The 22,441-nt window shown below is 36.0% G+C and overlaps 2 protein-coding genes across 3 annotated transcripts in view; one reads left to right on the plus strand and one right to left on the minus strand.

Moving 5' to 3' along the window:
* The window catches only part of LOC129787038 (FERM domain-containing protein 8), a 57,602-nt gene that overhangs the window by 21,127 nt on the left and 14,034 nt on the right, over nt 1-22,441 (plus strand). The gene's annotated exons all lie outside the window — the stretch shown is intronic.
* On the minus strand, nt 354-15,406 carry LOC129787039 (5-hydroxytryptamine receptor 1A-alpha-like). 2 transcript variants are annotated; one of them, XM_055822333.1, is made up of 6 exons: nt 15,297-15,406; nt 10,393-10,748; nt 5,574-5,708; nt 4,940-5,089; nt 3,012-3,366; nt 354-2,821 (listed from the first exon to the last, which is right to left on the minus strand). In XM_055822333.1, exons 2-6 carry the CDS (start codon nt 10,607-10,609, stop codon nt 2,227-2,229), a joined length of 1,452 nt encoding a protein of 483 aa, XP_055678308.1. In that variant the 5' UTR covers nt 10,610-10,748; nt 15,297-15,406; the 3' UTR covers nt 354-2,226. The 2 variants fall into 2 exon arrangements, with proteins under 2 accessions (XP_055678308.1, XP_055678309.1); XM_055822334.1 differs by having other exon boundaries at nt 15,243-15,337.

The following is a 22,441-nucleotide window of genomic DNA, read 5'->3' on the forward strand; positions in this document are numbered from 1 at the left end:
TGTGTTTATTCAAAATGGGGAGTTGATTGGATTTGGGACTTCCTACCGTGGCTATAGGTTATTCCACTTTAAAGTAGGACTCTTTCGGTATGGTTTGTGGAAAATCGATGGTGCTCATTCCCCCAGAGGGGAGAAGAAAAAGAAAATTCATGTTTATGGAGCTAACCCAGCTAAAGTCTGTATTTCTGCAGATGGATTTGCAACATCCTTCGGGCTACAGCGTTGCTATTATTCAAATTTCTTCCCCAAGTTGTACACTCCTGATCACCAGAGAGACTTTCTTCCGTACTTTCAGTGGGACACTGAAGTAGATTTACAGGGCGACATTGTTAAACAGCTATGGGCAACAAAAATTTTGTTTATTTCATTCAATGTATCTTTTTGGCAATTTTATTTGGCACATACTTTTTTTTTTAAATTATGTAATTTTGTACGTACATACATATAAAGCATATATATAGCGTACATACATAGCATACACAGCAAAGCATGGATAATTCAATTAAATTATTAAATAAAAATTATATTAAATTCATTTTTTTGCTCGTCTGAACCTAAATATAAAATATAAAAATCCTGAAAAACATTATTTTAGCCTATTAAGTTGGGTTGAGTTGGTTTGTGCTGTTTGAGCTTACAATTAGTTTGTGTATTTAAATAATCATTATAAAAGCTTCTGATTTAATTTTTTTATCATCATATTATTATAGTACCTTTGTATCTAACTACTAGCATTTCAAATACGAATTCATTTATTTTAAAATCACATTAAAAAATTTTTTTCATTATATTTATAAAAAGCAAATTTAGCAAATTAATTGGAATAAAAAAAATAACTCGAAAACAGAATATTCGCCAGAAAAAATGCAAACATTGAAAATGTTCATCCATAATGAGTTTACTCTACATACACGCATGTAAACCTACATATGTAGGAACAGTAATAACGCGAATACACCATAATAACACTTCCTCAATTTAAAATTAATGTGAATAATAATTATTTCGGTTTTTTTTTAATAAAATACAAATACAATAAAAGCACAATAAACAAAAAGAAACACCAATAAAATATCAAATACATAGTTTAATTTTATTTTAATGGAATTTAACACTTACACAGTGAAAGGGAATGAATATTTTTGAGTATGCAAATAACATTGTTCAATTTATCCAATAAGTCAACAAAAAATCAAAATTGTATTTTGCTTTTTTATGTATTTATCTTTTGGATTTGGATAATAATACCTAAATATTCAGCTTTTAGATCTCTTTTTTGAAATTTCCCTCATATTTTATTTATAGTCATTTTATATCATAAAAAATAAACTGATCTGATAGTCAATAATTGCATGATTTGGTGTGCGAAGAGTATGAAGGGGTGGTACTTCGGGAAAATGTGGATAAATTGGGATTTGAAAAACTGTCCAAAGAGCTAAATCGAATGCCATCTAAAGCACATATTGCATGACATTTTTAAATATTAATCACGTATAGAGTTATATATACTTTATGTATAAAATGTTTAATGTGGATTTATATATGGGCTGTACCCAAGCTTCATTCGGGGGGTGTGAGCTCATAAAGGGGGATGTTTGTTTTAATAAATAAATGTCAAAGTGGATTTTAATGGAAGTGCCCAGAAATTTGATGGGTCATTCTCTGTGGTGGATGGATGGTTTGCGAGAAAGAATTCATCTGCAAATGACTGCAAATATTGGTAAAAATATTCATGATGACATTTAAAAAAAAATTTATGCTATATTTTTTTAATTCATTGCCCTCAAATATTTTTAGCAAATAAATTCTCTCAATATACTAACAATATGTATTTGCTTGTATATTTGGGTCGAGAAACTTTCGCTTGAAAGAAATCTGGGAAATCTCTGAGGCAGCGCACTTGAATTTTCTTTGGATTTAAGCCACCACCACGGTGTACTCCTTAAGTGTCCTCTTTTCTCTTCATAGTTTTCATGTCTTGAGAATTATGAGGATGCTTGTAAAGAAAATGTCGTTGCTATGAAGCCTCAAAAACTATCTATATACCTCTACTTTGTAATACTTGTACAGTACACCTTAAAGGAGCTCCTTTCGTGATTTTCTTCTATAACAATTTTTTTATTAAAAAAAAATACCTAAAGAGTTATTTCTTCCTCATCTTTCATACCTTTCGACATTTATGCTTAGTGAAGCATTTCCGTGAATGCATTGACAGAGGAGAAAAATTCAGGAACTATATTTTCTGCTTCGATTGCTCACGCCCAAGCTCACCCCTGAGGGTTGAGCAACCACAAATGTCGAAGGTGCCGATGATCTTGTGTTGGTCATGGGGTTGATTTGTGCACGTGGAGAGCTCTCAATGTCAGAATTGTCAGATTGCTGAGGCACATCCGTGTCACTCCCACTCGTTGGGCTGGCAGCCGACTGACTCGTGGATGATGGCCCTGTTACGGCATTTGTAGCTGGGGGACTTCTCTGTGAGCTACTTTGCTCCTCAGATATCTTGCGGCATCGACCGCAGCAGATTTTCTTCATTGTTTCCCGAAATCCATTGTGCCACCACGCATAGATAATGGGATTGAGGAGACTATTGGCAAAGCCGAGAATTGCCAATGGGCTGGCGATGGCAATGCGGAGACTCGTGCAGAATTCCGGTGTTGCCTGTGGATCGCAATTCACGTACATTGTAGATGCTATGAAGTAGGGTACCCAGGTGAAGACAAAGCTTCCCGTTGTAAATAGCACAACTTTAATTGCCTTCCATTTGCTTGGCGATTTTCCGGTTGCCTGCCGAACATTCTCCCTCCCATTGGTCCTTCGCCTGCAAAAAGGGATGCGTGAGGATGCCGGGGAATTTGCAAATAGATAGCATCCGCCCACCTGTAAAGTGTGTCAGCTTGTGGGGAATTTCAAGATGGGGTGGGTGGATGCGGTGGGATAGGGGGTGGTGAGAAAATTCAGTAGATAGGAGTTGTGGGTCTATTTTCTGTATAGCTATGTGGAGTACGTACCGCGATAGGAATCTGAAGAACCTCCTACGTGGCTGCAGAGGCTCTTCTGTGTCGGACGTGGTCGCCACACCGGGTGCAACAGTTTCATCGTTGAGGGTCTGGGTGGAGGCGCCCACGTGCATCCGGAGCTCCCCGTGCTGCACCCCCTGTGTGGCCTTCTTCAGTTCAATCACACGCCGGAGAGCGTGATAGAGGATAATACCGTACAGCACAACCACGAGGAGGATGGGTAGAAGACCAAGGATTGTAGTGAGAAGCACCAATTCCGGTGGCGCCAGGACAATAAACCAGCACACACGTCCGTTGTCTGTGTCTCCGCGCCAACCCATGGCCGGTAGGAATCCGATTATCAAACCTGTGCAGACGAGAGACGACATTCTATTATTTGCCATAGATTGCGTTCAAGTGTACCAATACCCCCAACCGAGATCCTTTTTGGTAGAAAAAAAAAATACTTATATAGAGAGTTATGAGACTTGATATAGAAGGAGTTTTTGTGCAGTGAAATACCACGAGTTGCTGAATTGGATTTTCTTGTCAATTATTCAACCCACGAATTGAGTTATTCGACAATGGGATTCTGCATGAAAATTCATCAATATGTGCGGCTATTTGACGAACTCTGTTTGCCCATTAGCTAAATGCTTAATTGCTTCAAGGAAGAAAATTTCAATTCAGTTTGTTTTTTAAATTAAAATTATTTGAATTTACGAGGGAAATCAATGTTATTTAGAAAGAAAACATAAATAATTTTTAAGCTAATTTCTAAATAAATTTCTATTGTCTTCCTCCTATATCTTACAAGACAGCTATCCCTACAAGAAAGCTAAATTATGCTCATCCTATCCTGCAAACCTTTTGTGAAGAAAGATCATATTCAAATGTGGTACAAAAATAGTTTTGAATCTTCTATGCTTTGTATTCTTTTTTATTGCGCACATAACTGCAAAATAAATGCAAAATAAATTCTGACTTGGAAAATGCAGAAAATGCCAACAACGACAATGCTCAAAATGTGAAAGGACAATATAAAATGAATTTTTTTTTTATAAAATGCTTAAAAAATTCATTTTGTAGTCATCTAATGTGAATGTTGGCATTTTATTTTCCTTCTCGCATTTATTTCATTGTGTGCTATTTATAAAAGAAATGGGATGGAAATTAATTAAAAATTAGAGTATAAAATAAAGAAAATGCCTTTGTTATAAATTTAAGCAAAGACAAGTCAAAATGCTATTTTCTGCTTATTTTCCACACACCCTTTTAAACCTTTCTCAAACGACACACGTCAGACTTGACGTCATTTACCCAACATCCCCAACATAGATTCAATAGCAAAAATATTCTAAAATTCTAATCTGATCTGTACATGGCCTACAAGAGGGGCTCGAAGATGCTATAAATATTGAAACTTGAGCTTTCTCATTGATAGAAAGAGCGGTATTTACATATTTCCATCCATACTAAATGCTACCTTTCCCTATAAAGCTTATACATCCTTAAATCATTTCTCTTTTCGATATCCCACTTCTTTCGCTAAATTTTTTTCTTACGTAGAAGAAAATCCTCCAAGGATAAAAATACTTCTGGCATACGTCTATTAAAATTCATTCGGGATTCCAAGAAGTGGATTACACAAAGGGCATTCAGTGATTTTTGAGTTGCGAGCTGTATCAGATCGTGCTGAATGAGGGTCAAGCTTGCCCTTTTTTTTCCAGGAGGGATGGTTAATGTTACCTCTTTTGTGGAAATGGAGGAAAATTGCGTGGGTGGATGAAATTCATCGTTTCGGAGCAACAAAATCTTCCTCATGGAAACGATTTAATGGCTACACGGGAAGAACGTGCAAGCCAGGAAAATTCTGATTGATTAATTGTAAGGAGAGAAGACGGGAGAGAGAAAGAGACGGGTTTTCCGGTGAGACTTACCGAGAATCCATGTAAACAATATGAGGATTCGCGCTCTATTTGGATAAATCCATCGTTGATACTGTAGACCGTACAAAATGTAAAGGAATCGATCGATTGCAATTAAGCCCACGCTGTAAACGGAGGTTACCGTTGAAGAGACAATCATCCCTGGAAAAAAGAAGAATCAGCAATTAAGGCGCAATATTTCGTGGGTGGAATTGCTGAATCTCAGCGTTATTGGATGTCATTGCTCCGAATATATTGATTTTTGAGCTGGTGAATTTATGAATAGCCCATCATTGGGGTCATGTCCTCTGTGGAGGACAAAAAGGATCACAAAATCCCTCTGACAGAATTCTTTGTTGCATATCAATAACTTTATAATTATGTATGCTGTCCGAAAACATAACACCACCCCCTCTGGTATTGGATCAACTTACACCAGAGCAAATACCAAATTGAATGGAGCATGTTTGATATGCGGTGTGTGAGGGGGGATGGGAGTGGGGTTCGGAAGGGCAATGGGGGAAATGGACTAGACACCATCAAATGACAAAAATAATGAAAACAGTCACACTGAGAGCAATGAAATTCGTGCAATTTCCCACCCATTGTAGTGTGCGGATTGTCAGCAAACAGAACAACAACATACCAATTTGAATGGCACATGAATGCTCATCCCGATACTGGTTCGGATAGAAATTGCCAAAGAGTACAGCAATGCCGGTCACTAAATCCGAGAGAGCCACATTCCCCAGGAACATGTAGGTACTTCTTGGCTGCTGACCTGTAAAAATTCAATTAGACACGAGATTATGCCATGAGATTTTATGTGCCACATAAAATTATATGTCGGCTTGTTTTGCAACCCCCAAATGCGCAATGCCAGGGGATGCCTCATACCGAAATTTTGCCATGGCATGATGAACTTTCTGTATATAGCGCCTTTTCATTTTAATGAATGTAGGTATACACACAGAAAGTACGCAAGACTTTTGATATTTACTCTCGCGCTGACTTATTCGTAATAACATCGTCTTTGATATTGATATAAATTATCACCCCTTGGGGCCACCCACCCCCCACAACGTGCTTAAAATGGATAAATCAAGGGAAATTTGTGAAAATCAAATGCTAACGCGGTGATTTCTTGGAATGGGGATTATGTTAATTTTCCATGAAGGATATGAGAATATTGATTAATTTATCAACTGGCGGGAAGTATTATAAATTTTCCGTCAAGGAAAATTCTTCATGTGGCATCTTAGAAGATTTAATGAAATTTTACTCTTTTGTGTGAGAAGCTTAACGACCCTTATATCGCGACCACATTGTAATTAAAATGCATTGAATTGGGGGAAAACAGGAAAATTGAGATATTTATGCGCGAAGAAAGAAAAATTGTGTGAAACCTTGATAATAAATTTTATTGGTTTCCTTACATATTTTTCATGAGAAGAATGGTGAATGTGTTTATTTTCTGCAAATCGCAGGGCAAATCGTTTCACACAAATACCTCATCCCTTATATTCACTCCTCTTTACCAGCTCGTAAACAGAAAGATTGCCAAAGGGTCATTTTTGTAAATCTTTTCGTTTACCCGGAGCATGCATTAAAAGCAAAATATGCTGAATTACAGGGGGTTGAAAAGTCCCCAACTGATTGCACACAGAGAGTTTCTGAATTGAGCTGCAAAAAAAAAGAACGAAATCTGTACGATCGTATTCAAGCAAAAAGTTTCCCTGCTTTGAATATCTAAACCACAAAGTATTCTAAGCGCCGTATATTGTGAATTTGTTCCACCATCTCGTGGTGCCCAACTATTTTATTGCAATTTTGGTGGAGAGTAAAAGAAAGAAACAAGATTTTATTCTGGAATTTACGACTCCATTTAAAATGTCGCCCTGCGCTGCCATGCATACCCAAGTGATGACATCCCCTTTTGCCATCACTTCCTACCCCCACAACACACATCCAGTCACCAGACAAACATGACCCTTTTCCACCCCGGAGCATATAGCATAAAATAAAATTTTCCTACACTTGGTGATGAATGAAGGAAATGTGTGTATGCTTATATGGAGTCAATAAAATGTTACTCAAACCCATGAAATTTCCGCTTATCAGGACCACACATAGAGCTTTTCGCATTCAGCAGAGCTCCCAATGAGCGAAAATTGTATGAAATTTCCGCTACACGTTCGTTTCATCTCATATCTCACCAACTCGTATGCATAAGAGACCCATTCTATTCGTCTCGCGCGCACCGAAAATGTGCATATACAGAGAGGAGAACCAATATTATCCCATTCATATGCACCAGAAGTGCATGTTCACTGGAAATTCCCTATGCTTTCCACTTCACTTTTTTTTCGTTGCCATTTTGTTGTGCCTCATGAGAGTGGAACATATAGTTTGGGGGCAAATATTTATACCAAAAAAAAGCTCCATCTACTAAAATCCAAAACTATTAACCTCATGAAAATGAAAATACTTTTAGCACTTTTATTGAGTTTATATTGCTTCTGGATACATTTTATGTATAGAAGCTTTAGTTTAATCTGCATTAACCTATTTTATGCAGGATAGTCTTTAAAATTAAATTGATTCACAATGTGTCCCCACCAACTGCTCCTGTATGTCTCCCTTTGATCTACATTCAACCTTTGTTTAGTATGAGGACATTCTATTGGCTTCTAATTAACTCTCTTGCCACACATCTCGATTCTAATGGAATTTGCTTAAAGGCTTTCATAGCTTTAGGGGATTGTGGCTTGAAAGGGAATACTATATGTCGTTTTTTCTTCATCCACTTCTAAATATGATAAATGCGTTGGCATTAATTAAAATTATCTTTCTGTCAATAATATAGGAAAAATTCCTTCAATGGGGTGTAAATTGTTTTCCAGAAAAAAAATCAAACGACGAATAAATAATCTTTAACACAAATTTATCTTTGGAGAGTTGATTTTGTGGGAAAATCCAATAATGTAGACAAGGGATAATTTTTTTTCCTTTTAGCCCTCATTTGAAAGCTTCCTTATCAATCTATTAATCTGCTTTCAGAATAGTTAGTCTTCTGTTTTCCAAAAGGGTAAAATAATCATAATCATTAGTTCTTTGTTCTAACTCTAATCTCTATAAAATGCTTTTTAGATCAATTTCGATCTCTACAGGCAGATATCTGCCTTTACGAATTGGGTCACTTATGAATAGATTTATTTAGAATGGATTTTGGGTTTTTGATAGAGATTTAAATGGAGAGATTGGGGGTCTCTAACCCCCTTTATATACCCCCACATTGTATTCCCTTTTAAAGATATTAAAGGAACAATAGCTATGGATACATTAGTGAGGTTTATTGCAAATGAATTAATTCGGCAATGAAATTGTATTTTGTGCAAAAGTCCCAATGTTTAGTGCACATCAGCACCATTTTCCAAATTCAATTATACGCCACCAAAATGGATTTATTTTCACAATTGAAAGTAAATTTTGTGATGCATATTTCTGTTTAACTACCAAAATGTAGACGAATTACGTTCATGAAAATAGTCGAAATATGTATGTGCAACATTTTACATTATAGAAGCATTTTCCATGGAAAAAGCTCCTCTGCAGATTCCAAAAATTCCATTCAAAATTTATGCGTAATTGAATAAATGAGGGTGACAGGTGAAGGGCATTGAATAGAGAATGAAAAACCCAAACCTTTGGTCCCCACTGGTTGTCATGCTGTTTCTCCTCGAGAAAATTTATTGAATCCCAATAAAAGCCACTTAAAGTCCTCAACGAAGTTTTTCCATACGGGCTGGCACAATGGAAAGCTGTCATCTTACATTTTACACGTGGCATGAATATGGCAGTGCGGATTTACCCCCGCACGATGACCTAAAAAGCACCCCATTTTTGATCCCTGGCACCACTCTTAGAAGGCTAATGGATTGTACGTATGTTGCTATATACCAAGAGAGGGGTGCTGAAGTGTATCAATTGACGTTGAACCCTTTCAATAATTTATTTTTAGAACAATTTGTAGGAAAAAGAACAAGACTGTTTTTTTTCTCTACAAAAAAAATCTCATTCAATTACCACTCTGTTAGCTTTCATGTTTCCATTGTTGGGAAGGATTTTGAAAGGCAAAATGCTTACACTTTTAAAGAAAAAATAGACAAAAATAAACATTCTGTATTTGTTCATGTAAATAGCAAACAAAAACAGCAAGATTTCAAGATGAGTTTATTCTATGGAGCTTTCATTAATATTTGCCAGAGATAAATATGTACATTTTATTTGAAGAAATTTCCCAAGAATATGAAGGAGGATCTAAAACTGAATAAAATCAAAATTCATTAAAAATAATCTCAAGGGAAGTTCCAATAAATTCTATAATTATTAATAATATTTTCCTGGAATCATTAATTTGTTACTAAAATTACACCAAAGGGATGAGAGGTAAAAGCCATCACAATTTAATAATATTTTACTTTTAAGTATCCACTTAAAATAAATTGAGCTATATGCAAATTGAATATCACAGGAAAATTAATTATCGCAAATATTAATGTAAAAAGCTTCAAAGAAATTGATATCAAAGGTCATGAGCTTTTAATAAATCGTTTATGATGTTTGCAATTTGTTTTATTGTGCACTTCCATCGTGCACTTCAGATCGTTTAAAAATACTCTGTTTTATGTATAAAGTTTTTTTTTGATTCAGAGATATATTTATATTTGAATAAAAATAAATTTAATTAAAGGAATACAAATTAAGCAACTCTCCAAAGTAAATAAGTGGTTGAATTTTTATTTTATTTCAATCAATCAAAAGAAGTTTTATTAAAGTATCTTTTTTTTATCAAAAGGTCGATCAATCGAACTTTTAGGTCTTCGTCAAAAGATACTTTATGGTATGAAAATTTGAATTTTCTTGATGCTCCAGCCCTCCCACCCACACGAAGAGACACTAATGAGGAGAATGGGGGCAAATTCATGTTCTGACGGAAGATGAATTATGGCATTTTTTGCTGAAATTTTATGCGATTTGAATAATTTGGGCCCTATGCCAAGGGTGATTATCGCAAAAGGGATGCTTCTAACGCGGGGGTGTACTTCCATGGCGTTGCTGGGAATTACAACAAATTGACTTATGCTGATGGCTCATGGGTGAAATGTAATTCCAACACAATAATATATTCACGTATCTGTGGCTTTGTTTGGCGTCACCGCCAGGAAATAAATTACGTGCATGAACCTGGGAACTTGAGCGCACAGAGTGAGAGAGCTTTCTATCCACCCCCCACACCCTTGAGGGCTTTTCTCGCGTTGAGCCGGGTGTGTGGTTGTGGGAAATGGCGCGAAAGTGTATCTGCTTTCGGGATTTGCGGAAGAGGAAATGGGATATGTGTGTGTGTGTGCTTAAATGGGAAAATGCGCGGGGGACGGGGAGGGATGTAATTAGAAACGACTCACCTCTTTTGAGGATCAATCCACTGGAAATAACCACAGCCAAGTTGAGCAGAATTATGAAGACACCAAGAAGGGGGATAAAGATGTCGTAGAGACGGAGTGTGGTTGACACTGATGGAGCAGCTGTTGAGTTGACAGCATCCAGACCAAGTGTGGTTTCAATTTCGTAAATGAGAGTGTCTGCACTCCGAAGGCGATTCGCAAAGATTGTTCCATCCATTTTCCTATATATTACTCTCACTTTCAATCTCCTTCTAATCAATCCACAAAGTATATTTGCTCTGGCTTCTCTGCGTGTCAGCACTTTGGCTGGGTACAGCTTTTGCGAAGTAGTTTCATGACGAAAATGTAACTAACATCTATTTGGGAAATATATAATCTATACTAATCTGCGAATTTTTGCATCAAATAAAACAAATTTTGTGCTCTCAGTGCAAGTTTTTCTTTCAAACTTCTCATGATTTTTTTATTATTCAAGAGATTTCTTAAGCGATAGTTTATACTTCCACCCACGCCAAAAACTAAACAACCTAACAAGCTTCTCTTAATGTGCCAACAAAAAATGTTCAATTGTAATTCTAGACAGATATCTATAATATGTATCAACAGCCAATATATTCTGTTGGAAATAAAAAAAATCTCAAATTGAGTCTTGAATACCAACTAGAATCAGCGACAAAGTTTTATGTTTTTAGCATCCTGCGTAGTTCAATAGATTCCATCCCCTCCAACCATGCATGGAGACACAATTTAGGGGGGCAGAGAACAAGTAGAAGAAGCAGAAAAACTCCAAGGCAGGAATAAATTAAATATTTTACGATGACTGAAGCCGTATAATTTCCATACTGCCTTGATATGATAATAAATTCTGCTTTTTTCTGCCCCATATATTCACTTTTATCGTTAGAGAGAAAAAGCTTCAGGGGGTATGGGGGTGAAAGCGCGCCGGTATACGTGAATCTAGACGCGTTTATGTACCTTTGTATTTTAATCACTCACACCCCATATTTAATGCTTATCATTTGGTGTGATTTATATTTATTGCGCCATCAAATGCATTCACTCATTTCAAGCTAATTCATACTCGTTGAAGTATTAGAAAATTATGTGTAGGAATGCATAAAAGGAAGGAATTGAATGCTTTTAAGTTTCCATAAAGCTTTTCTATATCCTTAGAGTTATATACATACATACGTGTGCTTATGGCAGCGATATATGTGGACATTTTAGTCCCTGTGCATAGGTATAGTTTGAGAATAGGGTTAAGTAGAAGCATTGAATTATGGAAAGCCCATTTCAGCACAAAAGGATTTAATTAGCGCTAAAGCATTGTAAGGTGGGTTTGGGAGCTTTCGTGCCTGTGAGTAAATTGGAATTAGATTGGTATATAGGTACTAAAGGATCCAGTGAAGTGAATCAATTCTCATGGCGTATTATTGTCAAGATTATTGTCTCTTATTGGTTTCTCTTTGGGATACAGTCCCCTAAAAATATATATACAACAAAAACAAATAGAATAGGTACAAAATAAATTCAAGAAGTAGAGGAGAATGTCTCAAAACAAGAAGTGAATGGAGTGAAAGTAATTTGATTTGATAAGGAATAATAATTGCGGGTGTATACGATACGCGCACACCGGAAAATGAGTTGGATACAAAATGGATAGACTGTGGGGGCCAATTAGTTTTATTTCCTTACAATTGGATGGGACAATTAGGGAAAATTGCTTCTTTAATTTAGACACGAAGTGGACCATTATGATTATTTGCGATTGTTTCTCCTTTTTTCCCTCCTTTCCACCCCCCTTCCCTTCACCCACCGTCCCGCAGCAACTTTCTTCCCGAAAGTGATTATCGTTGCCCCGCCAGGAGCACCACCAAGGAAGAGATATGGGAGCGAGTATAAAGAGACTTTCTCGGGGATTTCTCCATGTCAGAACTTTTAATGTAATTTTCTCACACAAATCTCGAGGATGTCTTAAATCTCAATTACACCACTTTTGCTCCGTGTCGTCTCCCCCAAACCACACGCGGTGTTGTGCGCGCAAAAGGGGATGGCCACATTAAATAATGAGAGCATATTGATGTAGACTTTTATACGTGATACTCGCAAATGAGGAGTCTATTACACCAAAGTGGGAGAAAATTAATTAGTACTGTATGTTTCACATAACAAAAGCCTAACGAACGGGGTGTAACTTCTTGTTGGGGGTCCTCTCACCCGCGTGTAAGCCAAAGGGATTCCGTGTTTGCCATTAAAGGTATATATACTCGGAAAGGTGAAGTTTTACCGTGAGAAAGAGAAAAATGGGGGTTGAAATAAACTGCAAAATCCCATTTTACGTGCTGGATTTTGCCTCGCCGGCTTGAGCTTAGTTTTTTTCGCAGAGCTTTTGTGTGTCTGTACGGAAAGATTGCGAAACAATAGTATTTCAGGCAATGTTCTGAATTGAAAAGATCTGTTTATAAATTAACTTGATAGCATGTCTGTGCTGTGTATGCAAACAAAGCTATATTTTGTTTGATTTAACTCTGCAGAAAAGCGAAAATTCTCCTGAAAAGCTCCGCGGAATGCTGTCTAAAAAATTACCAACTACTGACCTAATCGGGGCAACAATGAATACATATATAATATTCAAAGAAAAATTGTAAATATTTTTTTCCGAGGCAACTTTGAAAGCTCAAACAGCTTTTGACTAAAACGTTACAATTCATTCTTTTTTAGTTTGCCATTTAAAATAATTTTCCCATAATCTCAACCTCAAGTGAAGGAACGAGGGCGCATTATACGTGAAGTAACTCCAAGTACGGAGAAAGTTCAACAAATGGTTCACTTCAAGTTTTCACTTAAATCAAATATCATCTCCAAAGTTGAGAAGACATTTTCTATTGTTGCTCCGAGGAAAGTTATGCCTTCGTGGAAGACAAGCTCGTGTCTCTGCCATATATAGTGAGGGGAGAGGGAGGCAGCAAAAAAAAGTTTTCCATTTGCCATTTTCCGACTCAGCATGGCGGATGTCGCATGTTGAGGAGGGGATTCCTGGAAAAACACCAAACGCGCTGACAGTTTGCATCTTTGTCGATTTTAAATGCAAACTTTGATAAGATGAACATTTTGGCCTAGATTTCATGTAAATCAAACCACATTGTCTGTCTTTTTTGGGGCAAAAACGTGGTATGAGGAAAATCTTCCGTGCATCACTTTTACAAATCTTAAAAGAGTCATGTGCTTTTTCCTAAAGCACCCATTTGGAGAAAATTTTATCCTTAAGGAGACAACTTGTTAAATCAAACATTGCAAAATGGCTCGTTATCGTACCGCACATCATCGTCATGCAACACCCAAATGGGTGTGTGGTGGTTGCTCTAGGGAAGAGCCAGCACGTGAAATGAATGTCATGGCAGTGTCTTAGAAAATCAAGGAAGAAGTGTTGTTATCTCCCACGATATCCCACTCTCTACGACATACCTCTTATGTACAAAATAAGTAATTAACTCCCACGAAGGGAATGACTAGCAAGGAGTTTGTTTGTTCCTAAACTACGATTGTCTTGTGTGTTGCATGTTGGTAGTACTGCTATGTTTGCTTCCTTTGGCGTTCTATGTAGTAAACAGATCTAATTAATTTCTACAGGAATGACACTACAAGCAATTTGCGGAAGGATATTGATTTTCATCGTTGTGCAAAAATGTAAATATTTTGCCCATGTTGTTTGGCAATAGATGAGATTGTTTGCATACATTGTTGTTGGCATATATGTGATATATATAGGTCATATACCTACATATATTGTATTGTATTAGAACGTTTATTCCTCCGAGAGATAATTGGATGATTTTGCTCAATTAATGCGTCATTGTTCATTAGATTTTGGAACAACATCTATGGAATAATCTCGGAGATTAATATTAATTTACAAATATTATTTTTATCTGCTAAGAATAATGATTAGAAAAGCTTTAAGAACCAATATTGTCTAAAAGCTCTGAATTCTAAAGCTCTAGATTTGTTTTAAGCAGAATACTACTTCCAGGTTCAACATTTTTCACATTTTTACACAAAAAACCACAAAATCAAACTCTTCAATGGAACTAACAAGATAAGCACTTAAATTTACAAATTACTCATTCAGATTGTTTACAACCAGCAAAGGCTTGTCTTGGTATTTTACTTAAATGAAATTAAATGCTTATGCAAGCACTGTGCAACATCTTCATGAGGTTTTTCATTTTCTGCTGACTTTGAGTCACACACATAGCGTAGGAGAGGCGATAAAAAAAGCTTCCGTTTAGATATGAATTTTCAATGTTCTTTCTTCTTTTTTTCGGAACGATTTGTGTGTGTGAGTTTTTTGTTGGGATTTTCTTTAAAACCATGAATGAATGGATGGTTAAGCGTGCGTGAAATCCATATATACTTCCACACCTCTAATTCACCTCTTATCTCTCAAGCACTCTTTCACACTGGGTTTATTGAAAAATTACACAACACTCTGGCGCTGATAATAAAATTCGATTTTGAGTGTGAGCGTTGTGGTCGAGGAATGTTTGCGTTGTTGGAGCTTTTTTTTCTCGAACAAAATTCTTAATGTGTCGTCTAATTTATGGGTTTCAATGGCCCACCACACCCTCTGCATACCACCCAAATTGCCCAGCAATGTTCGAAATAGAACCATCAAGGGGATATAAATATAAATGGTATCTGATGGAGAGGATCGTTATCCTTCCAAAAATATGGCCCACCCCGTACTTTGCGCGAGCGATTGTTAGCACCAAAAATATACAAATTTGTGAGCCATGGCGGGTAGAAGAACTTTCTGAGGTATATATATTTAAGGAGAAGAGAAAGCACACTTGAACTTGAGCGATTAACCGTCGAATAATGGCATCAATTATGCCCATAATTACTTCATAACTCATATTCGCGGGAAGTCGAGCATAATTCCTCTGTGTGAGAAGAATTCCGCGCACACGGGATTTTTATATAATTCAACTCGCCGCACTCTGAGCACTGACTGAATCACCGCATTCGTCCAAGGCGGGGAATTTGCCGGCAAAAACTAATCAGCAATTTTTTTTATATGCTGTGACACACTATCACACATGGATTGCGGAGTGGGGGTGATTTCAGGTGCTCAATCATGTAAACAATTAATATCGGTGTGTCTGGTGTAATTGTATTAAAAGCATCGCTAATGTCAGCATTTTGGTGGATTCAGTAGCATTTCGTGGGTGGGGGGAATGTTGATTGATGGCGAGAGTCAGACAAGCATTTCGCACCGCAAATCTTTGCTGTGTGATTTACTAATGGAATTAAATTTATGAGATTGTATGCAATATTTCAGGAGATGCTGTATCTGGGATGTTGTAAATTTCTACCAACATTGTACATATGTATTACATCGTCTTGGTTACCAACACAGGAGAATTTAATACAATAATTTACGCCAAAGTTATTTCATTCACCGAAAGCGAATTATTTTTAAAAATTCGCCCAATTAAAACTGATTTCTAATAAAAAAAAAAAGTGAATTACAAAAATGTGATAATTTTAACAAGAAGAATACGTATTTGATTATATATAATTTGTGAACTTGTGAAGAAAATGCATTACCGTTGCAAAATTAGTCCTTAATTTAATTTTGAAGACGTGCATTTCCAGACAGATAGATCTTAATTAAAGACCTCAAAGTGAAGATGTCAAGTTGAATTAAGCAAAGAGATTTATTTACATTTAGACATTTAATTAAAAGCATTTGTCGAATGAAGATACATATAGGATTTCTTAAGTGAATTCGACATTTTCTGTCTTAAAACAAGATTATTTTTCTATTAATTTATTTATTTTTTGATTTTACCTCTAAATTCTAGTTGAATGGAAAGTTTAAAATCAAACCGGAATTAACTGGAACAACGTCTGAAACTTGACGGTGTTTTAGTTCTAACGTTTGGTTAAGGTCTAGTTAGAATTAAAAAAAAAGATTTAATTGTTTAAATTTTTTTTGTAAAATGAATTTGTGTTTTTCTTTTTTTTTAAATCGTTAAACTCATGCTTTTTGTGGAGCATCTCATGTATGTTTAAAACAGACTCAAATAATAGTCTAAACTGCGTTGTGCCAGTACATATATGTAAATGTATATATCATGTTTCTTGAATAATCTAGGTTATTATCTCTCAACAAAAGTAAAGTTATGGCTCAAGGCGCGAACAATATGTACATATATCTTTAAACAACACGTAGGAAGAATTTCAATACTTGCTATCTGATATACTTGCGAAATTGCATTATCCTGAAATTGCTGGAAATTGTTCCAAGAATCATTAATAAAATAGATACATGGAACACTATCTAATGTACATACTTGCCATATTTGGCGTATTATTTTAACGACATACGATAACATCGGGATATAACACTTTGAAAAGTGTTGGGTTAGCTATTTGAGCTATTTGAGAAAATGAAAAAAAAATCTTCACTATTCTGCACATTTTGACCTCTTTACAGATAAGTTTTCCTCCAGTTTTTTTTTCTCAAGAAAAATTCTCAAGAAAAAATCATTTTGATTTCCTTTTCTCGTGGAAACTTTATTAATCTTGCTCCAGTTGTGATCGAAAAATTCTCCATGTTGTACTTATCTACATATTTTATTAAGATAAATTTCCCCTTTTCCATTTTCATTGGAAAATACACGGAGTTTTCCTCATGATGACACAACGGTTGGGTAAACAGTTATTTTGTGCTTATTCCAGAATCAAACATTTGTACAATGTTTCTTTCCAGGGTTTTTCTTTTTTTTTTATTATTCTTCCTCACATTTCGTGCCATACATTCTTGCCCTTTCCTTTCGCACCATCGCTCGTAGTTTGATGTATCGAAGGAATGGGGGCACGACACCAAGCAGAACTCGCAGAACTAATAGCAAGATATCTCAGACACACTCTTTGTATCACATAAATTATTATTTATATTTTGAGTTTTTTTTTAATTCAATATTTCTAAGAGTTTCTTTAGCTCTAGGTACCAGGCGCCTCCATTGCTTTAAAAAATACACTTGATGTGACAGCGGAGGCGCCATGTTAAATCATAAAATTTATTTTAATTTCAATCTCAGCAATATATCAAGATGGAGACGCCTGGTAGTCTCACCAAGTTGATTCGTTTATCTCAAGGTTTTCCTATCAATCGCCTCTCCTTAGTACAAAAAAAATCTCTTTGCGTCAAAAATACTCAAATACTTTGGACGCAATGGAGAGTGAAACAAAGTTGAGCAGTAAAAATTGATTCCCATTACATACATCTCACTAGGAGAGTTTATGTATAAATATAATGCGAAAAAATTGTGTGTTTGGTACAGGGGGCGAGTAAATAGAAGCACTGCGGGGTGTGTGGGCCTAGGTTAGGACAACTTTTCTTGCTGAAATGAATTTCTACATTTACAAATTGGATTGGCGACGCCTGATTCTCGTCATCTTCAACATGCTCGGAGAAGTTTGGCCAGAGTATCGTTCCCATTTCATTTTCATTAGTTTAATACGGAACGGGGGCTTTTTACTGCGTGCTAGGGACATGTTTGTGTTACAAATTTCACTTATTTTCCTCTACATTTCCTTGACCCTTTTGGCAGAGGTTTTTTTTTCAACTTGCTTTTCGGTTTTTTGAGAGATGGTCCGGGTGGCGAAAATTGAGGTACACCATCACGAACTATTTTATGTAATCCAAGTCAAAGGTTGTTTAGGAAGTTCTTGAGCTTTTGGCATAAGTTTTTTTTTATGATACTTTTGAATAGAATTAGTTTTTCAGTAATAAAATTTTGGTTTTGAGAAATTGTCAAGTTTTCGCTTTTAAATATTATTTTTTGAAAGAGAATTATAATTTCCAGAGCAACAATTTTCATCAAAAGTTTTAAATGCTTTTAAAGTTATTTTGTCAGTGAAATCACTTCGGAAATATAAACAAAACTTCACCAAAGGGAGACATTTGCGAACTTTCTGACCAACCAATATTGTATTGTGGCTGCAAGAAGTTTTGTGAGGAAAAAACTACATCAGGAATAGTATAGCAGAGAGTAGAGACACAATGTGATATGCAAATTAACTCCATGTTGACTCAAGGCAATAACTTTTCTCCGCATGGCGAAGCTCTCTTGTCCTATTCTCGGGAGCTTTTTTTCATTTTCCCTTTCATGGCATTGGATGCTAATATGTGCCGAATGGGTGGGCGGGGAATGGTGAAAAAGAGGAAGAAGGAAATCCTTTTAAATAAGCACCTGCTGATGATGAAAGTCATTTACATGGTTATTTCTATTTTGGGCAAAAGTTTCACGCAAAGTGATTTTGTGGTCGGAAGCTCAGAGGGGTGCTTTCGCACCCTGCCATTACGTGAGGCCACATAAGGGAGCTTTTTCTTTTTTTTCTCTTCTTTTCTCGTCTCCCTCTATATACAATCTCGCATGCCATCATCTCCGTGATGCGTTGCGAGGAAAATAAACTCAAATTAGTAGTGAATTTGGGGGAGCGTGAATTGCGGCAACTCCATTGACCTTACTCTGCTGCGAGTGGAATCCAAATTAAAAACAACACCGAGAGAGAGATTCTTTTCCACATTATTGGCTCAATTTCTTTCCCATTTTCTCGTGGTTTTTTCTCCTCTTTATTCTTTTATCCTTTTTTCCCACCCACCACAACATATAACCCCCCGCATATTCAAATAACAACCGAATCAACATTCCTGAAGCGTCCCTTTAATGCCCAACCTCCGTGCGCCACTTCGATACTCGGATAAATGCTGAGGAATCACGGAGGAAGAATTTATATTGTAAGAGAATGGGGATATAGGCTATATTATGGATTTCTGTCGTGTAAGCTTTCCCAGCAATATACATAAAATTTTTCTCAACTATCAAACCCAAAACTACCACTCACTACTGGCAGGTTGAGTGAGGGAATCACGATTTTCCCACAAAAGGAAAAATTCCCCACGAGTTTTTCCGCTCCATATTCAGCAATAAATACTAAATTGACACATAAATTATTTTACAAGGATTCCTAAATGTTTGAACACCCCCCGGTGTTCTCGCAATAAGATAGATGAGCTTTTATCATGATAAAACTTTTCACTCCAATTTCATTTGGTGAAAAAGCTCGGGGCGGTGTATTTTTTCCCGTATTTCTTCCCTAACGGAAGGAAAAGAATTTACTGATGGAAAAAAATCATGGCTATTCTGCAAATTTGTGTAGAATTCTTAGCATAGCATGTTTTTTTTCTTCAACAAAATTTTCCTGAGGTTAAATGTATGGGGGAGACATTGATATTTCCCGGTACAATGAAAGCCTGTTGCACTAAAAAGGGGACTAAATACAACATCTCCACTAAAGGCAAATTCCTTAAGGAAACTGAATGAATGTGGCAAGTTGATGAGGATGTTCTTTTCTTTCTTTTAACATTTTCCATCTTGGCGAAAAATAGATTCTAATTAACCCAATTTTCCGAAAGCTTTCTTAACTAAATTATTTGATTATGATTTGTACTAAATTTAAAATCAATATAGGAATGTAGAAAATATGTATATGGCATAAGAAAGCACAAATGTTTCCCTCACAGTGCTTTTAAACATCATATCTTCAGCACTGTGAGCACTTTGCTTAAATTTCAAAGCACAATGATTTTGAATTCTTCGTGGTTTGCCAAATGAATGATGGCGAGAGAAGGAGTAAAAGCTTTTCTAGATTTCAAATTCTTCACATTCCCTCCCCGTCTGGTATTGTTCCTTATAGTCATGAAATTCACAACTCAATACACCAAACTGAATTATGAATTTTTCATGGTGCTGGTGGGAAATAAGTGAAGTGCAGAAAATATAGATGAAAGGCAGCTTCAAGCGCGGAAAGCATGGAGCCCCACTCATATCATTCACTTCACTTGCTAATTTAATTTGTTTAGCCAGTCGAGGAAAATTTTATCATCCCCATTTGTCATGTATCTCTCACAATTTTATCATTTATCCTCCGTGGAACAATGTAAAGCTCATATTGTTGCTTTAATCTACTACCGAAGATACTGATGATGATCCAAGGGAAAAAAAGCAACAGAATAAATTTGATGTTTAAACAACAAAATTCGCTTTACGTTGAATTATTAACATTTACAAAATCCCCCCGTTTTGAGTTGAAGCACCACCCTGCTTTATGTTTTATGTTTCTCTCTGTGTTAAACAGAAGAACAACATAGAACAGTGCATAGAATTCAAAAGCGTTAGGAGGAAAGTTGAAGCAATATGAATTTTCTCTCGGGGCAAAATATGATTTAAAACTACCCAGAGGAGAAATTCCTGAAAATATGAATAAAAATACTTTGAAAAGTTTTTCTTCCCTACCCTTGTATCGTCCCATATCCTGTCAAAAAATTAGTCAAAAAGTTATTTTGCATTTATATGCTAGTGACGAGCTGTTTTGGAATAATTTAGATGTCTGCATTGAATGTCTCTGACGTGCTAAAATCGATCAAAATATTTTCAAGACTTTATGAAAGTTTGTGTTGTGAACTTTTGAGGGTGGTTACGCGATGTGGGTGCTCTCATATTTTGGTGATGTTGTATGAATTTATGTGAAAGTTAAATTGTTTTCAAAACCCCCAAAACTACCACACTGATATAATATGCTAAAATACTTTGTAATTATAAAGTGTTCAAAGTCAGGTGAATAGAATACAGTCGTGACCTCGTGGTAGGACCGTCGTCAAAATGACTTCTCCGCGGTAAAACGGCTTCAGAATGAAGAATTTTGCCTTGGCAGTGGGACAATTAGTAACTATTGGAAAGGTAGGATACTAATTGTTCCACTGCGAAGGCAAAATTCCTCATTCTGAAGCCGTTTTACCGCGGAGAAGTCGTTTTGGCGACGGTCCTACCACGAGGTCACGACTGTAGATGTTTTAATTTTCAACATTAAACAATGACGGAATTCAACAGAAAAATGTGAAAATATTTAACATAGAACAGCTTGACGGTATTTTATAAAGTACAAAATCCATTTTGTAATTTTATCTTTCAGACTTTAATTAAGTTTTAGCTTTTAATTAAATGCCACGAAGAATGACATTGAATTTTAATATTTAGTGAAGTTGAATAGGGAAAAATACTTTATTTTATTAGTTCTGATTGACATAATTGGGTCAAATTACGGTAATTTTTTTAAGAATAGTTTATTATTTCCGAGAAAAGCAATTTTCCTGCTCTAGACACTCTATTTAATTTAGAAACTTTCACAGGGATAATAGAATTTGTTCATATCATTGTGTAAAATGCTTTTAAATAATATTATGTATTTCAAATCAGAAATTATTCAAACTTTTTACAGGAGCTGTATAACGAGTTATTATAGTTTACTGAAACCGAAAAATCTTTTTGTTTTTATTTCAATCAATCAATTTAAAAACTAATCTCAAAATCTATAGCAAACGACAACCCCATAAAAGCTTTAAAAATAAATAAATTATCTTCCCTGCTGGTATATTGGAGCACCAGTGTACCTACAAAATGAGACTTTTCGGTATTGTTATAAATTTTTATTGTTTGCACGTGAATGCTATTTGGTAAAGCTTTCGAAAAGCCCAAAGAAAAGCCCATTTTCCGTGGTAGGGAGCAATAAATACACAACAGCGAGTAGACGCAAATGAGGAATCCATGTAAATTGATTGTTCTCGTTGGAACCACAAAAATTCCATAATAACACCCCTCTCGCCCCTTCGCTGAAAATGTCGCAATTGTCCTGGAAAATAAAGTGGGTCACGTTCAGGGATATTCCCATTTTGGTTGTTCAACAATGACGTGGTGCAAATTTCAAAGCGCTTGACCTCCAACAACGTTGATTGCGAGAATAGCATGCGCCATTAAAGGTTCGCATATGGGAATGAATCTAAAATTGCAGAGAGTGGAATTCCGTGAGATTGGCAAAGATGAGTAAATTCCGCATAGAGTGAAATAAATTCCTATTTATGGGTATAAACGCTCTTCGGAGTATACGTGGATATGTTCTCCATGTGGAAACTTTCTGG

The sequence above is a fragment of the Lutzomyia longipalpis genome, chromosome 1 (assembly GCF_024334085.1).
Source record: "Lutzomyia longipalpis isolate SR_M1_2022 chromosome 1, ASM2433408v1".
Classification (NCBI taxonomy): domain Eukaryota; kingdom Metazoa; phylum Arthropoda; class Insecta; order Diptera; family Psychodidae; genus Lutzomyia; species Lutzomyia longipalpis.

What these genes read in the sequence shown, in the direction of transcription:
- LOC129787039 (XM_055822333.1), bottom strand. Translation starts at nt 10,609, where the DNA reads ATGGATGGAACAATCTTTGCGAATCGCCTTCGGAGTGCAGACACTCTC. An exon ending in TGGATTGATCCTCAAAAGAG is followed by an intron (nt 5,709 to 10,392) that starts GTGAGTCGTTTC and finishes GAATTTTTACAG; the next exon opens with GTCAGCAGCCAAGAAGTACC. An exon ending in TTCATGTGCCATTCAAATTG is followed by an intron (nt 5,090 to 5,573) that starts GTATGTTGTTGT and finishes TCTTTTTTCCAG; the next exon opens with GGATGATTGTCTCTTCAACG.